Source organism: Brassica rapa, chromosome A10 (genome assembly GCF_000309985.2).
Source record: "Brassica rapa cultivar Chiifu-401-42 chromosome A10, CAAS_Brap_v3.01, whole genome shotgun sequence".
NCBI lineage: Eukaryota > Viridiplantae > Streptophyta > Magnoliopsida > Brassicales > Brassicaceae > Brassica > Brassica rapa.
This window is the reverse complement of record NC_024804.2, coordinates 2,259,411-2,275,416: the sequence shown is the minus strand read 5'-3', so window position 1 is coordinate 2,275,416 and position 16,006 is coordinate 2,259,411. Positions and strand designations below refer to the sequence as shown.

Below are 16,006 nucleotides of genomic sequence, written 5' to 3'. Positions count from 1 at the left end.
AAGGATAAATCTTTATTAAAAGTATATAATTTTTTAATTAAAATATTAACCCCATAATAAAATTAATTTATCAGAGTTATACCAACTTAATTCATTAAAAAAAAATAAAGTTTATTTTTTTAAACATAAATAGTCATTTAAAATGAAATACGATAAATAAAGATAAATTTTTTAAGTCTTTTATAAAATAAAACACAAATATATAAAAATGTGACATTTACTAAATATTTGTCAATTGAAAAAAAAAAACAAAAATAAATCCGCGCTTTGAAAGCGCGGGTCAAAATCTAGTTGGTTTTTAAAAGACGTGGTTTTGTGCTCTCTCACTCGCCGGTTTTTTTAACAAATATGAAAAAGGTGAAAATAAAAAAAAATCACAAAAAATAGGGGTGGGCAAAAAAAACCCGAACCAAACCGAGTTAAACCAAACCAAAATCTATTATCAAACCATTTGGTTGAAGATTTCTCCAACCCAAAGGGTTCGGTTCGGTTTGATTTAAACCGAACCAAACCAAAAACTGATGTGTTTTTGTAATTATTTAAATTAAAAATATTAGTAATACCAATATACTAAAATTATAATACTAAACCTACGTGTTTTCCATTTTTCATTCATTGGCATATATTTTTCTAACCTAATATTAATCATCAAAAGATTTAGTTTTAAAAAATAGAAAAGTAAGCACTATAGCACTATGTAGAAGACATTCTATATAGAGATAATAATAATCTTTTGAAATATAAAAATAGTCATATGCTTTGAAACATTATGTTTTATGTTCTAGTTGGTGAAAAGAGTATACTAGGTTTATGATAATGGAATCATGGGTTTAGACTTAGAGTAATAAAGATATAAATAAATACTCGTATAATTTGTATATAATATATACTAGTTATTGATTTGTTGCAGTTTTTTTTTATGATATCATATAGAAGATATTTCATTACAGGTTTTTTAATGATATAAGACTACTTACAATGGTTCGGTTCGTTGTAAACCATTTTACAACAGTTGAAAAAATTAATCATACTCCAATAGTTTGTTGTAATAAAAAAAAAAGTGATGTGGCGTGAGGTGGCAAATTTAGTGTTGAAAACTTTCAACATCCGTGAAAGTAGAAAGAAGAGGATTAATGTGACAAGTGTTGTATTATGATTGGTTGCTTTGATTTTCATGTTTTTTTTCCATCTCAATTATATAACTTCAATTATTTCATAATATTTACAAATAAATATATCAAAATTTATATCAAAATTTATAATTTTTCATTCTCTATAAATAGAGACCACTTTCATTTGATTTGGACACAGAAAAAAAAACAGTCTTTACACAAAAAATGGTGGGGTAAGGTGTTATTATTTTATTAAACAAAACTATTGTAGAGAGTAAAAGTTATGTAAATGTTGAATAATGATGTGGAAGAGAGAGAAGATGAGGTGGAGTGTTAAAAGAAAAAAATTGTGTGTTGTAAATGAGTAACCATTGTAGATAGTTTAAGACCATTTACAATAGACATATTGAATAAATATTTCAACAGCTTAAACCAATGTAGTGGGGAGTTGAATTAAGAAAAAATACAGGTGGAGTAAACACCCCTTGAAGAACTTCAACATGTTGAAGAAAAAACAGATAGGACCCACACTGCTATAAATTATATTTTCATTGGTTATTTACATTTTAGTGTTTTTCTATTTTCACCATATTCTTAGAACTCAATTATTCTATAAAAACATAATTTTTTAAAAACTAAAAATTATAGCAAAAATTCATCATTTCTTATAGTCTATAAATAGAGATTACTTTCATTTAATTTGGATATATCTTAAAAATGTCACTTTTTCTTTATAATTTTATTTTTTATTTTTAATCAAGTGTTTTGGTATTCTTAAACTTTTTTTTTTTTTGCTAAATAGATATTCATTATAATCTGTTAATGTCTTAAATAATTATTAATATGTAGCTACTAAATTATAATTGATGTAAGTGTGAATTAAAAATAATAAAGTAGGATGTTGAAATTTATTAAACAAAACTATTGTAGAGTATAAAAATGAAATGAGTGCTGAATAATATGTGGAAGAGAGAAAAGATGACGTGAAGTACTAAAACTTAAAAAGAGAAAAATAGGGTGTTGAATAAACCAAACATTGTTATCAGAGGCATTACTATTGATATTGTTTTGTTTTTTTACTTTAGTTAATTTTTACTTATTTTAATTCTTATATACTTTTTGTGATTTTTTAAAGTTTTTTTCAGTTTTATACTGAATTGAGTTCACACTACTTATGTTTACATAATTTATGTTTTAAAACATATTTTTCTTTAAAAAAAACTAAAGTAAAAAGAACCTAACTAAACCGATCAAATAAACCGAATTAAATACAAACCAAATTGATTACAAACCGAACCGAACACAAAACGAAACGAACACAAACCGAACAAAATTAACCATGGTTTACTTTAGTTGAAAAAAATACTAGAACCGAACTAACCAAACTGAACTGAACCCGAACCGAACCGAGAAAATAACTGAAGTGCCCACTCCTGTCAAAAAGTGAGGCGTGTAATTAACTTGCTGTGAGAGTCGGTACTATTAAAACCTAAATTTGAACCATTAAACTTTTTAAAAATAATTAAAAGAATCATGTATATAATTATATCATCACAAAACCTAAAAGACAAAATCTTAATTGCTGCTTTAGGATTTCTAATGGCGATGGCGGATGATTCTAAGAGTGTCGTGTGTATTTGCTGTGATAGGAAGGTTGTAGAAGTTGATCCCAAGACATGGAAGTTGTTCAATGAGATGGTTCCAAAGGAACGATACGATGAGCAAATTGAGCCGGTGGAGATGCCCCATGTGAAAAGCACAGTCCTCAAGAAGCTTTTAACCTACAGCGTGAGGATCAGTGATACCACTTGCTCCTCGGACGTGCTGAAGACTTGGATTTATGACGAGTTCCTACACGGTGAAGAGCGCCTGACCAGTCTCATGGACCTTATCAAGGTTTCTTGTCTCTTGTCTGTCTGTCTGTCTTGCTTTCAGATATCAAGTTAATCAACATTTATTTTAATTTTTAAATTATGATCTTAATTATACTTTTTGTTCATATATAGGTGGCTGATTATCTGGATCTTCAGTCATTGTATGCTGGTGTCATCCAGTATGTGGAGGACAAATCACAAGAAGAAATATCCTATATGGTACGCAATGAAGATCTCAGGAGTCTCCTCAAGATTGTCAAGGTGTTTTTGTACACAAATCATATATGTGTGTGTGTTTGCTTGTCTCTCGGCCTCCTAACTCAATTAATTATATGTCTTTCGACTAGTCGGCTCTTTATTACCTGGAAGAGACTGAGAAGCTCTGGTCTGCTGTGCGGTCCCTTTTAATGAAATCAAAAGAAGAGTTCTCCCAGATGATTGCCAAAGAAGATATCCTCGGTTTGATCAAATTGATCGAGGTTTTGTGTTTATTCCAATAATTAATTAACTATCCTGATATACTTGCCTCCTCTCAATCCTGATACACTTTTGTGTGTGTGCATATAGGTGGCTAAGCCCTTGTCTTATGAGAAACTGTGCAAAGCTGTGCACAACCTTATCCTCAGTAAATCCATAGACCAGCTTTCCCTGGAAATCCATAACCAAAACCTCAAGGCTCTCATCAAAATTTTCAGGGTCACACACACTGTTTCAATTTTATTTTTTAGAGTTCACACTTGACTGATTCATCCTTGACACCTCTCTCATTTTTTCACTTCATATATAGGTGGCTAGAGCTGAGAAACTTCAGACACTCCAAGACATGGTGGTCCAATATGTCTTCGATAAATCAGATGAGGAGTTGGTCCAGATGGTAAGCACCGAATTACCTTGCTATCAGTCCATCTACTTGGACGTGGCTCAGTATCTGCGAGTGGGCACCACTGAAGCTGAGGAAATATTTAATTGGCCCTCTAACGAGACATTGAATCAAAAAATTCCCATCGAGGAGGAAGCTGGGGATGGTAGCAAAAAGAAGGATGGATGGATGGCAAAAGAAGAAGAGGACCAAGACTAACAAGTTGAAGTTGGTACCATGCATACGTAAGAAGCCAAGTACAAAAAAGCTTAGCTTGAAGAAGGATCTCTCGGATAACTAATCTCATTAAACGAGATATTTAATGTTTTTATATTTTGAATAAGAGATCGACTTGAGCTCTAATTTTATCTTAATGCGTTTTCAATTATATCGTCACATTCAAATAGTAGTTAGACACTTTATTTAACTGTTTTGAAGATTTTAAAAATTTTAAATAATCTTGTAAGACTTATTTATGCTTTGCTTTGTCGGATTGTTATCTGAGTATCTCCATTCTCAGAGAGAAACAAATTTGGCTTTTGTTTGCATTTGCGTTAGTCTGCTATGAACTTTTGAGTAATCAGGTTTAATGTTATAATATGCTGCAAAGAGTTTATTAGAAACGATGGAATGAACTGTACAGGTAAAAAGATGGACCTCATGAGTCTCTCTAAACAACTGAGCAATGATCACAGATATTGATGGACCTCTTGTAAGGCTTATATATGTTTGGCTTTGCCTTGACTGCTATGAACTTTGGTTTATATGGCAAAATGTTTCATGTTGCAGAGTTAGGATGGAACCGGACGGTTAATTAAACCGACATGTAGGAGAAACATTGGTCTGTATTGAAAATTAACACTCTTACCGACCAACGGGTTTATGTCCATTAACCAACAGTGAAACTACAAAACTAGCTTTATTATCATCGTCCATCAACATCGATGCTTGAAACAATCTTAAACTTTTGAACAAAGCAATTTGATATATATAAGCAGAAAATTTGTGTAAGAACAGTGTTTCTTGTTTAGGAAACTTAGTTTACCCCTTATAATCATTTAGAGTTAATTGTAAACTAGATCTCGACCCGCACAACCGTGCGGGTTTCTCATTTCTATACTAAAATATTTTAGTTTATATAACAAAATTTACCAATAACTTAATGTAATTTAGTATTATATATTATGTAATTCTATAATAGCTATGTTTACGTGGCTTATATATTATTACTATAAATTTTGTATTTTTGTAACAAAAATTATTTTGGAAACTTTATTATGTAATAATGTTACTTTACATACTTTTTATTTAAAATTTATATGAAAGCAAATTAAATTGGATCTATATAGTAGAGAAGAAATTTTTTGAGATACTGTAAAGAATTTCTTTTAAAGAAATACTATAATACACTGTACTTCAAAATAAGTTTGTTGTAAACATCATATTTGAGAAATACACTAAGTTGGATAAAATATCTTTTTTTTTAATTTGAAATAAAAATGAATCTTTCTAACAAAATCTTTGTAATTTTTATTTTTGAAAATTAATCAGCTGAAATTTTTATTATCATTGAATATATAATTATAATACTATGTATAATTTTAAATTTTCATATATAAATCAAAACTAAAATAAACTTTAATTTTTAATTATAGTTTATGATAAATAATTTAAAATTAATTACTTTTTTATATACAATTTAAAATAATTCTGAAAATGTTTTTAAAAGATTTTGTTTAGAACTTTCTTTAAAAAAATCATTTGTATTCAATTATAAAGATGAATACTATAATATTATAATTACTTCATGTAAAATTTAATAAAATTTTAAGGAATGGTCCAAATTAAAACCAGTATATGGTTGAATCCATAGAAATGTATTTTAAAATATTATATATTTATCAGTACATTTTTGTTAACACAATATCTTAATAAATATTGATACATGTATAATGTATAACATAAATAATAATAATAATAACATGATTTTTTATTCGATTTTATTATTTGCATGGTGTAATTCTAACATGATTTTATTTGCATAATAAATATTAATTATTATTATTATTACTAATTAGATCATATGCAGGTATTAACTCTAGAATAATTAAATGTTATTATTATTAAGTATATTATAAATGGTTATATGCAACTATAATTATATATTGATGGAATAAATATATTTTCGAAATTATCCATATCTAATAACATTTTGATGAAATAAAAAGAGAATTAAATATCTTGTTAGGATATTGTTATGAAAATACAAAAAAAAAAAATGTAAACAACTTTCTAGGAATGGTCCATTTAAAATATCACACATTAAAGAAGTCATGACTTCTCTTTTAATAGTATAGATACGAGGAAAATTAGCAAACATTATCCAAACTTTGAAATTCATTTTTTTTTCTGAAAATGCTATGTGACCCAGCTCTAAATAAATACAAACGGGCATTACATAGCCTACAATCAAACATAAAGAAAGTGTGGGTCTCCCCACAATAAAAGCAAAAGAAAAAACAGATGCATTTACTATTTAATTCTTAATTATATAGTATAATTTTATTATTTAATATAGGTGAATCTTCTTTGCTCTGACTGCCTCGTAAATCTAGAAATATAAGAGATGGGATTTGTACTAAAAAAGAGAAAGTAAAAGCAAAATCTTAGTTGTATTTTTTTTAATTAACTAAGGTTTTTTTTGGTGATTAGATGTAATTACCATGTGAAACCATGCAATCTACTTTTGTCCCTTTCGTTTTGTTAACCATCAATGGATGTCATTTCATGATTATCATAAACTATGGACTCATATAGCGTCTTTGGCATCAAATTATAAATTAAATTAGAGATTATTTTTTTTGTTTTGTGCAAGTAAAGTGGTTATTAAAGTAGAGATACTATGGAAAAATCACACATGATATACTTAATAGTTAATTTGTAGAAGAAAATTTATCTCTAGGATATTTTCTACATGAAGAGGAGTAGCTAGGTTTTACTCTTAGAAGTTACGTACTATTGGAGTATTGGTACATGGAAATGATTTAAGGGAATCATTTTAATATAACTAAAGCACATATTTCTTTTTAGTTAAGACTCTATATAAATTGCATTTAATCCAAAAGATTGATTATTCAGGCCTGGATAACATAACGTAAAAACCATTTTATTATGGGAATTTCTCTTTTATTATACATGTAAGTGAAATAGTATATATAGACGAAAAAAAACTTTGTTTGAGATGCATGTAAGTCACGAGTCAAATTTCAACTAAACATTGAAATAAAAACCAGAGAACAAGAATGAAACAGAAGACATAACATTAATTTACATTAACACGTCAAACATTATTAGTTTCAAGCCACCTCTCGATAGCTTAAATACAAGGATGGAGACCTCTTTCCAAAATGAAATGTATTCACCTAGTAAACTAATGCTTCTGTTATTAACCATAAACCCCAAAACCACTGTTTTTTAATCAAAGAGGACATTCAAGCTAAAATTATATAATAAATTGTATCATAGTAACTAGTAAAGATAACCGGTGAAATGAAAATTGATTTATTTTATTAGAATTAGTATTTTTATCAAGTACTGTATAACAAAACTACAAAGCTGAAATGCTCCACAGTGTAGGAAAGCATAGTCCAAATTAGGTAATATCCCTTTTATATTGGAGATGACAAATATAGACTAACATTTCAAATGCGCTTCCATTTGACACCACTTGGTCATGTCTCTGGCTCTTTTGCGCATTTAACAAAATTGCATATAGAATATGTAAAGAAGACAAATTTTTCATTAATGATTCGATCTAGTGGTTGTGATTTTTTAACTATATTGGTAACACCCAACACAAATATTTGCTATAGTTTGATGTTTGAATCCTGAATTTTAGGCTGTGGAAAAATGCTTTAAGAAAAAACATAATAGATTGACTTTATCATTATTATGTGTAACATACTTGCATTACATGGCCTCGATTGTTTCTTCTTTTAAAAATTTATCTAGCTCGTAAAGAAAGCGAAAATGCATTGCCTAGTGTTCACATGATGCGAAAGTATACATCATCTACGAGAGTTCGTGGAGACAAATTAATGATAATATTCCTGCTGATTAGATACCAATAAAATCAAAGTCCACCCATGTAATAGATATGTCACACAAAGATAAAAGAATTGAAGTTCTATTGTAAACTTTTCTTCTTCTTTCAAATGCGTCTATTTGCGCATAGAGTATAACTATATATTGTTTCTTCCTCTATTCTATTTACTTGTCGCTTCTTCACCAGTCTAGACGCAAATCTGTAATTGTGTTGTCAATGAAAATCGCATGTGTTGAGAATTAAGCATTATCAAACACTTATCGAATAACATGGACCATCTAGTGTTTTAAAAACGTGTTTAAGAATACTCTAACGATGACAGAAAAAAGGTTAAATCATATATGCTGAATATAATCATGCATCAAGTTTATGATCAATAATCTTTACGTCTCATCAAATAGATAACTGTTACTGTTTCACGTATGAGTTTGCTATTGCGTTTCCCATTGTCTTCAAACAAATTGGATGTAGCTTGATGGGACAAAGCAATTAGCAAAACGAATTAATGATGTATATGCTAATCATGATTAGCATTAATCATGAGTGTTGGACTTATAGTGGAGCTAATTTTCGTATTTTATTGCATTGTTGATCATTTTATTTGATAAAACTTCTGCAGATTTTGTTTTATAATTAGATTAATTTTACTTTTACAATATCTATATCCCGATTAAGCGGATAGTCTTAATCGTATGGGTCATTGGACTGTCCCAGCATGGAATTCTTCGCCGTCATGGCCATTATCGGTTTCTTAATTATATTCCGTATCTCGTTTAGTTAAGTTAGGTTTATATAATTTTATATACGTAAAACAAGGTTTGTGGGATTTCAAGATAAGATCGTATCATAACAACATAGTTACTGTATATATCACGGTGTGAATGTTCAAAGCTGGAGTTTAGCATATTACTTAGAAAGGTGTATCGATTGATTATCAGCGAATCCTGTATAAGGTATATATCTCTAGATATTTTTATAATTTGGCAAAACGACAATAATAGCACGGTGCCAATGTTCCCACCGTGATCTTGTAATAACTCCATGTGTTTATCGATTTTCCTAACAGTTAAACAACCAAGTTTATATAACTTGAAAGAGACTTTGGATTTTCTGGGAGTTGTAGAATGTTTATTTTGTACACTTTAAGTCTAATGTCTAGTAACTTAGAAAGTGAATAAAATATACTGTAAAATTAAATGTGGGTACAAAATACTTTTATATGTATATTCATTGTTCAATTAAGAACAATGGGAGTCTCGAGAAAAATTACAGAAAAAGGAGAACTCCTGATATCCAGTGCCCAGTGGCGAGTGGACTTTAATACAGTATCTTTTGTCCAGCATTTGTGCTACAAGAAAAGAATAACTCTATATACAAATAACCGTCCAAATTTAGGAAATTTAGAAAGTGAAAATTTTAAATAAATATAAATTTCAGAAAAATAATAGCAAAATAGAAAATAAATAATCATGTTGAAAAAGATAGATGATATGGCAACTATAACAATAGAACAAGACATAGCTTTCTTTATCTCTTTATCTTTATTTGCTCTTCTACTTTCTTGATAGACCAAAATCCTGGAGAGAAAATGTAGACATATAAGCCTGAAGATCATATTAATTAAAAATAGTAACATTTGAAACTTTACGAACTAAATGAGACATTATTGTTGGTGCAATTATTAATTAATTTTTAACTTGGAGAATATAATTCTATATACATATACAACTCTACCATGCACCTCTTTTGAGAACTGCAAATTTCGTCCTAATTTCTATAGTTTTTGAAAATATTAGTTGCACCAACAATAATGTTTAAATTAGTTTGTAAAGTTTCAAATGTTACGCTTCTGGTTTAGGACATTTTGTGCCTTTAATACAGTAATGGTTGATAAAAAACTGTTTAAAATTAATTTTGATTTCAAGCTTTTTTATTATCTGACATGCTATGTTACACATCTTCTTTTTAAGAGCATGCACTTGACACGTCTCACTAGCTAAATGATTATAAGAAAAAAAAAAAACGCCTCGACTTTTTCTTTTGCATTTTCTGTTTATTGTATTATTACAAGATGAAATGATAATTTCTACTAGAGTTGACAAAATCACTCGGCATGTTTTTTATCAAATCATAAATATCCGTAGAATCATGATTTACATTCACTTATTCTATAATTCTACAGGTTTAATAATACATGCATAAATGATTATGTCAGTCCACAGATTTTTCAGCTGAATTAAAACTGGTTTAGTATTTTTTGAACAGAGACTTAAACCAATATATTTATACGTATTTCAATGCATTGAACCCTGAATTAAAATGAGTAAATCCATGAACAAAAATTATGAAGGTTGTCACCTTTCAAGATTAGAGATAAAACGTGTTGAAAATAAAAGAGCATAGAGATTATTTTATTAACAAACTTTCAACACCAACAAAATCCTAAATATTATTGGCAAACAAAATTATAAGCTAATGCGATTTGAACTATAAAGACGTTGCAAAAATTAAAGATTTTTGTTTTGGAGATCTAATCAATGGGTTATCTCTCTGTCATCTTATTAAACTAGATGGTTATAAAGTTTGGAAAGAAATATACACATTCCCATAATAATACCTAATTAATATTAAAAATAAATGAAAAAAAGTAGAGCAAATACTAAAAACCAAGTCACTCCGCACTTTAATTTTGTTCAAAATCCTCCGCTGCTTTTACTTACTTTGCCGTTTCAATGAAGACTACTAATCTCTCTCTCCTTCACAGATCACACAAACACAAAAAGAAGCTTAAGACTCTTCTCTCACTCTATAGAATTTTTCCACTTTAACTTTCTCACTCTAAAAATCTGCCCCTCATTGTCTCTTCGCCTCTGTCTCTACTTCAAAGAATTGATGTCTCTTTAAAAACACTTTCTCTTATTTTAAAGCACTTCCTCTCTCTCTTTCTCTTTGAACACACTTCCTTTTCTCCCTAACGCCCATTAAAAAACCTTCCCTCAATTTGAGAGAAAAAAAAAAAAAGTCTAAGGGATCTAAAACTCACTTCTTATCTTAGGGAGAAACCAAAGATTCTGCTTTCCTCTAGCTTACTCTCTTGTTTATGTTTCTGTCTGGTCCATAGGGAGAAAACCAAACCCCAATTCCACTCAAATTTGGGAAATTTTCATACTTTTTTTTGGCATATTTGTTTGTGGATGGGTTGAGTTTCTGTTAAAAGGAGAAAAAGAGCCATACACACACACACTAGTGCAGAATCAAAAGAAGGAGTAACAATGAGAGAAGACAAATCCAAAACAAACAAGGTTTCTATTTTTCTTCTCTCTAAATCTGTTACCTTTATTGCCCATCTTGATGGAATTTTCAAAAGGCTCATTTTTTCTTTTGAATGTTTCTGAAAATGAAGCTGGCATGGTCCAAGAAGATGGTCAGGAAATGGTTTAATATCAAAAGCAAAACAGAGGAGTTTCAAACAGATGTTCCTGCTCCTTCTGCTTCTAATGGTAAAGTCTCTCTCTTTCTTTCTGTAACTTAATCTTGTTTTTTTTTGTCTCTCCTGAGATAATCTTAATTCATTTGTTTCTGATATATTTTGATTAAAAGGTATTGAAGTAGAGCACAGAAGTAGCTTCTCAGTAGAGAAAGCTCCCACCACAATCAACAAGTCCAAAACTGGTATAATCATAGTAACATATTATTACTCCACATTAATTTTATTTATTTTTACTGATGATTTCTTGATTTAACAGAGAAGCTAAGTAAGAACTGGGAGCAGCAAGCTCGCCAAAGGAGAATGAACTATGAGAATCCTAGGATCATTGATGTCCAAAACTACAGGTATAACATACACATGTCATGACTCATAACTATGATCCATTGCTACTAAAGTCATAACTTTTGAGCAGCATCTTTACTGCTACATGGAACGTAGCTGGACGCTCTCCACCTCCTGACTTAAACCTCGACGAGTGGCTTCACTCCTCAGCTCCCGCAGACATATACGTCCTCGGCTTCCAAGAGATTGTTCCTCTCAACGCTGGCAACGTCCTCGGATCCGAAGACAACGGACCTGCTCAGAAATGGCTCTCCCTCATCCGCAAAACTCTCAACAACAGACCAGGAGCTAGCGGTGGCGGAGCCTACCACACGCCTTCCCCTCTCCCTGTCCCCATGGCTGAGCTTGACGCTGACTTCTCTGGCTCCACGAGACAAAAGAACTCCACCTTCTTCCACAGACGCTCTTTCCAAACCCCAAGCAGTGCGTGTAACGATCCTTCCATCCCTCAGCCAGGTCGTTTCAGTGTCTGTGACCGTGTCTTCTTCAGCCAAAGACCAAGTGACTTCGACCCTAGCTTCCGTGGTGGCAGCAGCAGTCACAGGCCTAGTGACTACTCTAGAAGGCCTAGTGACTACTCAAGGCAGAGTGATTACTCTAATAGGCCGAGTGATTACTACTCCAGACCGAGTGATTACTCACGGCCGAGTGACTTCTCAAGGTCCTCAGACGATGATAACGGTACTGGGGACTCTCCAAGCACTGTCCTGTACTCTCCAGGCTCTGCAGCAGCGAACGAGAGCGGTTATAGGATCCCTTGGAACTCTTCTCAGTATTGTTTAGTCGCTAGCAAGCAAATGGTTGGTGTCTTCTTAACCATTTGGGTGAAAAGTGAGTTAAGAGAACACGTCAAGAACATGAAAGTGTCTTGCGTTGGGAGAGGACTAATGGGTTATCTTGGGAACAAGGTTAGATAATGTTCTTTCGTTACATGCTGATCTGTTTTGTCTTTTTACATTACTGTCTTAACCTCTTTGGTTCTTGTTTTGTAGGGATCAATCTCAATAAGCATGTTGCTTCATCAAACAAGCTTTTGCTTTGTGTGCACTCACTTGACTTCAGGACAAAAGGAAGGTGATGAGCTGAAGAGGAACTCTGATGTCATGGAGATACTCAAGAAGACGAGGTTTCCTCGCGTTAAGAGCTTAGAGGAGGAGAAGTCTCCTGAAAATATACTTCAGCATGAGTAAGTTTCAATGATCTTAACAATTAAAAAAAAAAAAACAGTTTCTTAATCTATTTTTATTTTATAATATGTTATTATTACTCAGCCGGGTGATATGGCTTGGAGATCTGAACTACCGGATAGCACTCACTTACCGATCTGCTAAAGCCCTCGTTGAGATGCAGAACTGGAGAGCTTTGCTAGAAAACGACCAGCTAAGAATAGAGCAGAAACGAGGGCACGTGTTCAAAGGATGGAACGAAGGAAAGATCTACTTCCCACCAACGTATAAGTACTCTAGAAACTCAGATAGATACTCTGGAGATGACTTGCATCCCAAGGAGAAACGTCGCACTCCTGCTTGGTAACTTTCCCTTTGTACAACAACATCAAGAAACCAAGAACTTCTTGTATATGAATCTATTATCATCTGACTGTTTGTTTTGTTATGTTAAAAAAAAAAGGTGTGATAGGATATTGTGGTACGGTGAAGGACTGCATCAGTTATCTTATGTAAGAGGAGAGTCAAAGTTCTCAGATCATAGACCTGTCTACGGCATTTTCTGCGCTGAGGTTGAGTCAGCTCATAATAAGCTAAAGCGAACCATGAGTTGTTCAGCTTCACGTGTCCAAGCGGAAGAGCTCTTACCTTATTCCCGTGGATACACCGAGCTCAGCTTCTTCTAGAAGAAAACACACAGAACTCTTCACGGTAATTTTTCTTAAGTCTTTCATTTTCATTTTTCACCAAACCAGCATATTGGGACATAGGTAGGTAGATAATGTCACTGTGTCAGTGACATGAGCTGTTTGAAACTAAAGAAGTCCACAAGATGTCTGTGGTCCTGAGTTGCATAATAGAGTGGAGACCAGTCTAATGTAGTTCTCTTGCATTTATGTGTAAAGGTGTGTGTGTAATCTCAACCAAAGAATGAGCCACCGCCACCTCTTAGATCATTTATAAGATCAACCATTTGATTTTGATTTCCCTGGACCCATTAGATTTTTTTTTGCATATAAGGATAAGTCAAAACATTTAAAGGTTGATAAGGTTGTCATCACCTTCTGCATATTATAAAGTCTTTGTTGTCTTTAATTTAAATTCTACAAAGATTTAAACTTTCTTGAACCCAGATGAAAGTTTTTCACTAATGGTGGAAATGGATTGGCTTTTCTCAGGTGAACTAAAGTGTTTTTTGGATCTTTGAGAGTGATGGAGACGTTACATTACTTCTTTAGCTCAAAGGGAACAGGTTCGTTGTAAAAACTATATATTATCTTTTACATTTTCTGGTTTGCTTTTTTAATCTCATTGTACCGTGTAATTTTCGGTTTGCAGGTGTAGACAGTGTTTTGTTTTTGGCCTCGGTTAACTAATTTTCACATACCGGCGGTTCTGTGGTGTATCATGGTTTTTGCTAACTTCTGATGGATTAGAAATTTTACAGCTACGTTATAAGGTAATAATCCAGTTGATAATCATTGAATTTATAGTTTGCTTATAAATTAATTCCAATTTCATTTCAAGTAATTGTGTAGCCTAAGCACTTTTGTTTACACAAACTATGTTTTGTTATGTGCAGGCAATCAACTAACCCAATCAGAGATCGCCAAGTAGACACATTAGGAAAGTTCTTTTGATTTTGTTTAGTTTTCATTCTTTTGATTTAGCATAATTAGGGAAAATATGGTTTTATGTTCTTTTTTTGTGATCAACTGTGGTGTGTGTGTCCCCACGGTAATCATTTTGTAATGTTTATTATGTGATCTTAATGTCAAGTGTAACGAAAATTATACAAAAAAAACAAACAAAGAATTTCTGTTTTTATTTACTGAAAATTGCCTAAAAGTAAAAGGGAACTGATGCCTTCTTGTAATGATCGTTTGACTATAAATAGTTTGGGTTTCTAGATAAACTAATGATCAATCTTGCATTTAACTACAAGTTACCATAAAGATTTCTATGTTTATTTTTCATTTCAAGAAGACAAGAACTATAACCTAAGCAGTATGGTTCAAGAGAAATTTAGATGACATGTTGTTTTCACTAAAGTCTAAGATTTTGTTTTCCAACAAATTCAAAGATTCTTATGTTAAGAACTTTTTCAAAAACCGAGATTCTGATTTGTGTATACTATACCTTTGATAAAATAAATATTATATGTGAGAGACAAAGACTGGACCAGTAAATGTAGAAGGGAATGATTAAAAACTTAAAAAAGAGAGCATGAAAGTGAAGAGAGTGTTCTGCGTAAATCATGCTTTGTCTTTTTCCTGTTTCCTCATGCTTTGTCTTCTTTCAGCTTTTGTTGATCACATTCACAACAACGCTTATCAATATTTTATTAAAATTCTTGTAAAACTAGCCATATGATTAATTACACAGACAATGATAAGTTTGATTTTTCCAAGAGAATTACTGTAAAGAAAACATTAACAATCCAAGGGAAAGAAAGTGTTGTTTAGAAGCTTGGTGGCTAGTTATAATAATCTTTTTCAAAGGCTTATGTTGTTCGTTTCTAATCTCCTGATCATTTTTATTCGTATGAAACTATGAATTAACTATGAAAAGAAACTCTATTACTTAAACAATACGTTATGAGATAACAATATTGTTTAGATAAAACAATAATTCGTGGACTAACTTATTGCATATTCAAGTAATTTGATGTTCAAATACATGGAGTTCTTATTATGGTTCATTGAATTAATCGATGAGTTCTTTAGTGTGTTCACCTGTCCAAACTTAAGCAAATTAGTTTAGGAGGATATGTCAACATTGGATTGTCAGGTAATATATCGATTATAAGAGCAATATTGACAAAGGAGAAGCTTTTCTTAAGAAAAATATTGGCATATCATCTAAATATTATGATTTGTTATGTACACTAGTCAATATAAAGTAAAAATATGATTTTATCTTTTATAATGATATATCGTGTTTCTCTTGTAGAAGAAGGTCAAAGCTATTCGGCGAGGTTGGTGTGTGTGGTTGATGCTATTCGGCGTGGTTTTGTCTCTTCATCGTGAATAGGAAGTTCAGGTGAGTTTTGGCTCCG

At 31.4% G+C, this 16,006-nt stretch overlaps 2 protein-coding genes across 2 annotated transcripts; both read left to right on the top strand.

Annotated features, from left to right (window-relative positions):
* The first annotated feature begins 194 nt into the window (after positions 1 to 194).
* LOC103844122 lies at positions 195 to 4,441 on the top strand. Its single transcript, XM_033281607.1, has 5 exons — positions 195 to 3,008; positions 3,119 to 3,247; positions 3,334 to 3,465; positions 3,554 to 3,682; positions 3,774 to 4,441. The coding sequence occupies exons 1-5, from the start codon at positions 2,646 to 2,648 to the stop codon at positions 4,062 to 4,064; spliced, it is 1,044 nt and encodes a 347-aa protein (XP_033137498.1). The 5' UTR covers positions 195 to 2,645; the 3' UTR covers positions 4,065 to 4,441.
* Positions 4,442 to 10,781: 6,340 nt separating this feature from the next.
* LOC103844123 (type IV inositol polyphosphate 5-phosphatase 6) lies at positions 10,782 to 14,779 on the top strand. Its single transcript, XM_009120904.3, has 11 exons — positions 10,782 to 11,252; positions 11,354 to 11,450; positions 11,551 to 11,622; positions 11,697 to 11,784; positions 11,853 to 12,690; positions 12,775 to 12,968; positions 13,054 to 13,311; positions 13,412 to 13,659; positions 14,127 to 14,200; positions 14,287 to 14,407; positions 14,531 to 14,779. The coding sequence occupies exons 1-8, from the start codon at positions 11,223 to 11,225 to the stop codon at positions 13,632 to 13,634; spliced, it is 1,800 nt and encodes a 599-aa protein (XP_009119152.1). The 5' UTR covers positions 10,782 to 11,222; the 3' UTR covers positions 13,635 to 13,659; positions 14,127 to 14,200; positions 14,287 to 14,407; positions 14,531 to 14,779.
* The last annotated feature ends 1,227 nt before the right edge of the window (positions 14,780 to 16,006 follow it).

What these genes read in the sequence shown, in the direction of transcription:
- LOC103844123 (XM_009120904.3), top strand. Translation starts at nt 11,223, where the DNA reads ATGAGAGAAGACAAATCCAAAACAAACAAG. An exon ending in ATTGATGTCCAAAACTACAG is followed by an intron (nt 11,785 to 11,852) that starts GTATAACATACA and finishes ACTTTTGAGCAG; the next exon opens with CATCTTTACTGCTACATGGA. An exon ending in AAACGTCGCACTCCTGCTTG is followed by an intron (nt 13,312 to 13,411) that starts GTAACTTTCCCT and finishes TAAAAAAAAAAG; the next exon opens with GTGTGATAGGATATTGTGGT.
- LOC103844122 (XM_033281607.1), top strand. Translation starts at nt 2,646, where the DNA reads ATGTATATAATTATATCATCACAAAACCTAAAAGACAAAATCTTAATT. An exon ending in GTCTCCTCAAGATTGTCAAG is followed by an intron (nt 3,248 to 3,333) that starts GTGTTTTTGTAC and finishes TCTTTCGACTAG; the next exon opens with TCGGCTCTTTATTACCTGGA. An exon ending in GTTTGATCAAATTGATCGAG is followed by an intron (nt 3,466 to 3,553) that starts GTTTTGTGTTTA and finishes GTGTGCATATAG; the next exon opens with GTGGCTAAGCCCTTGTCTTA.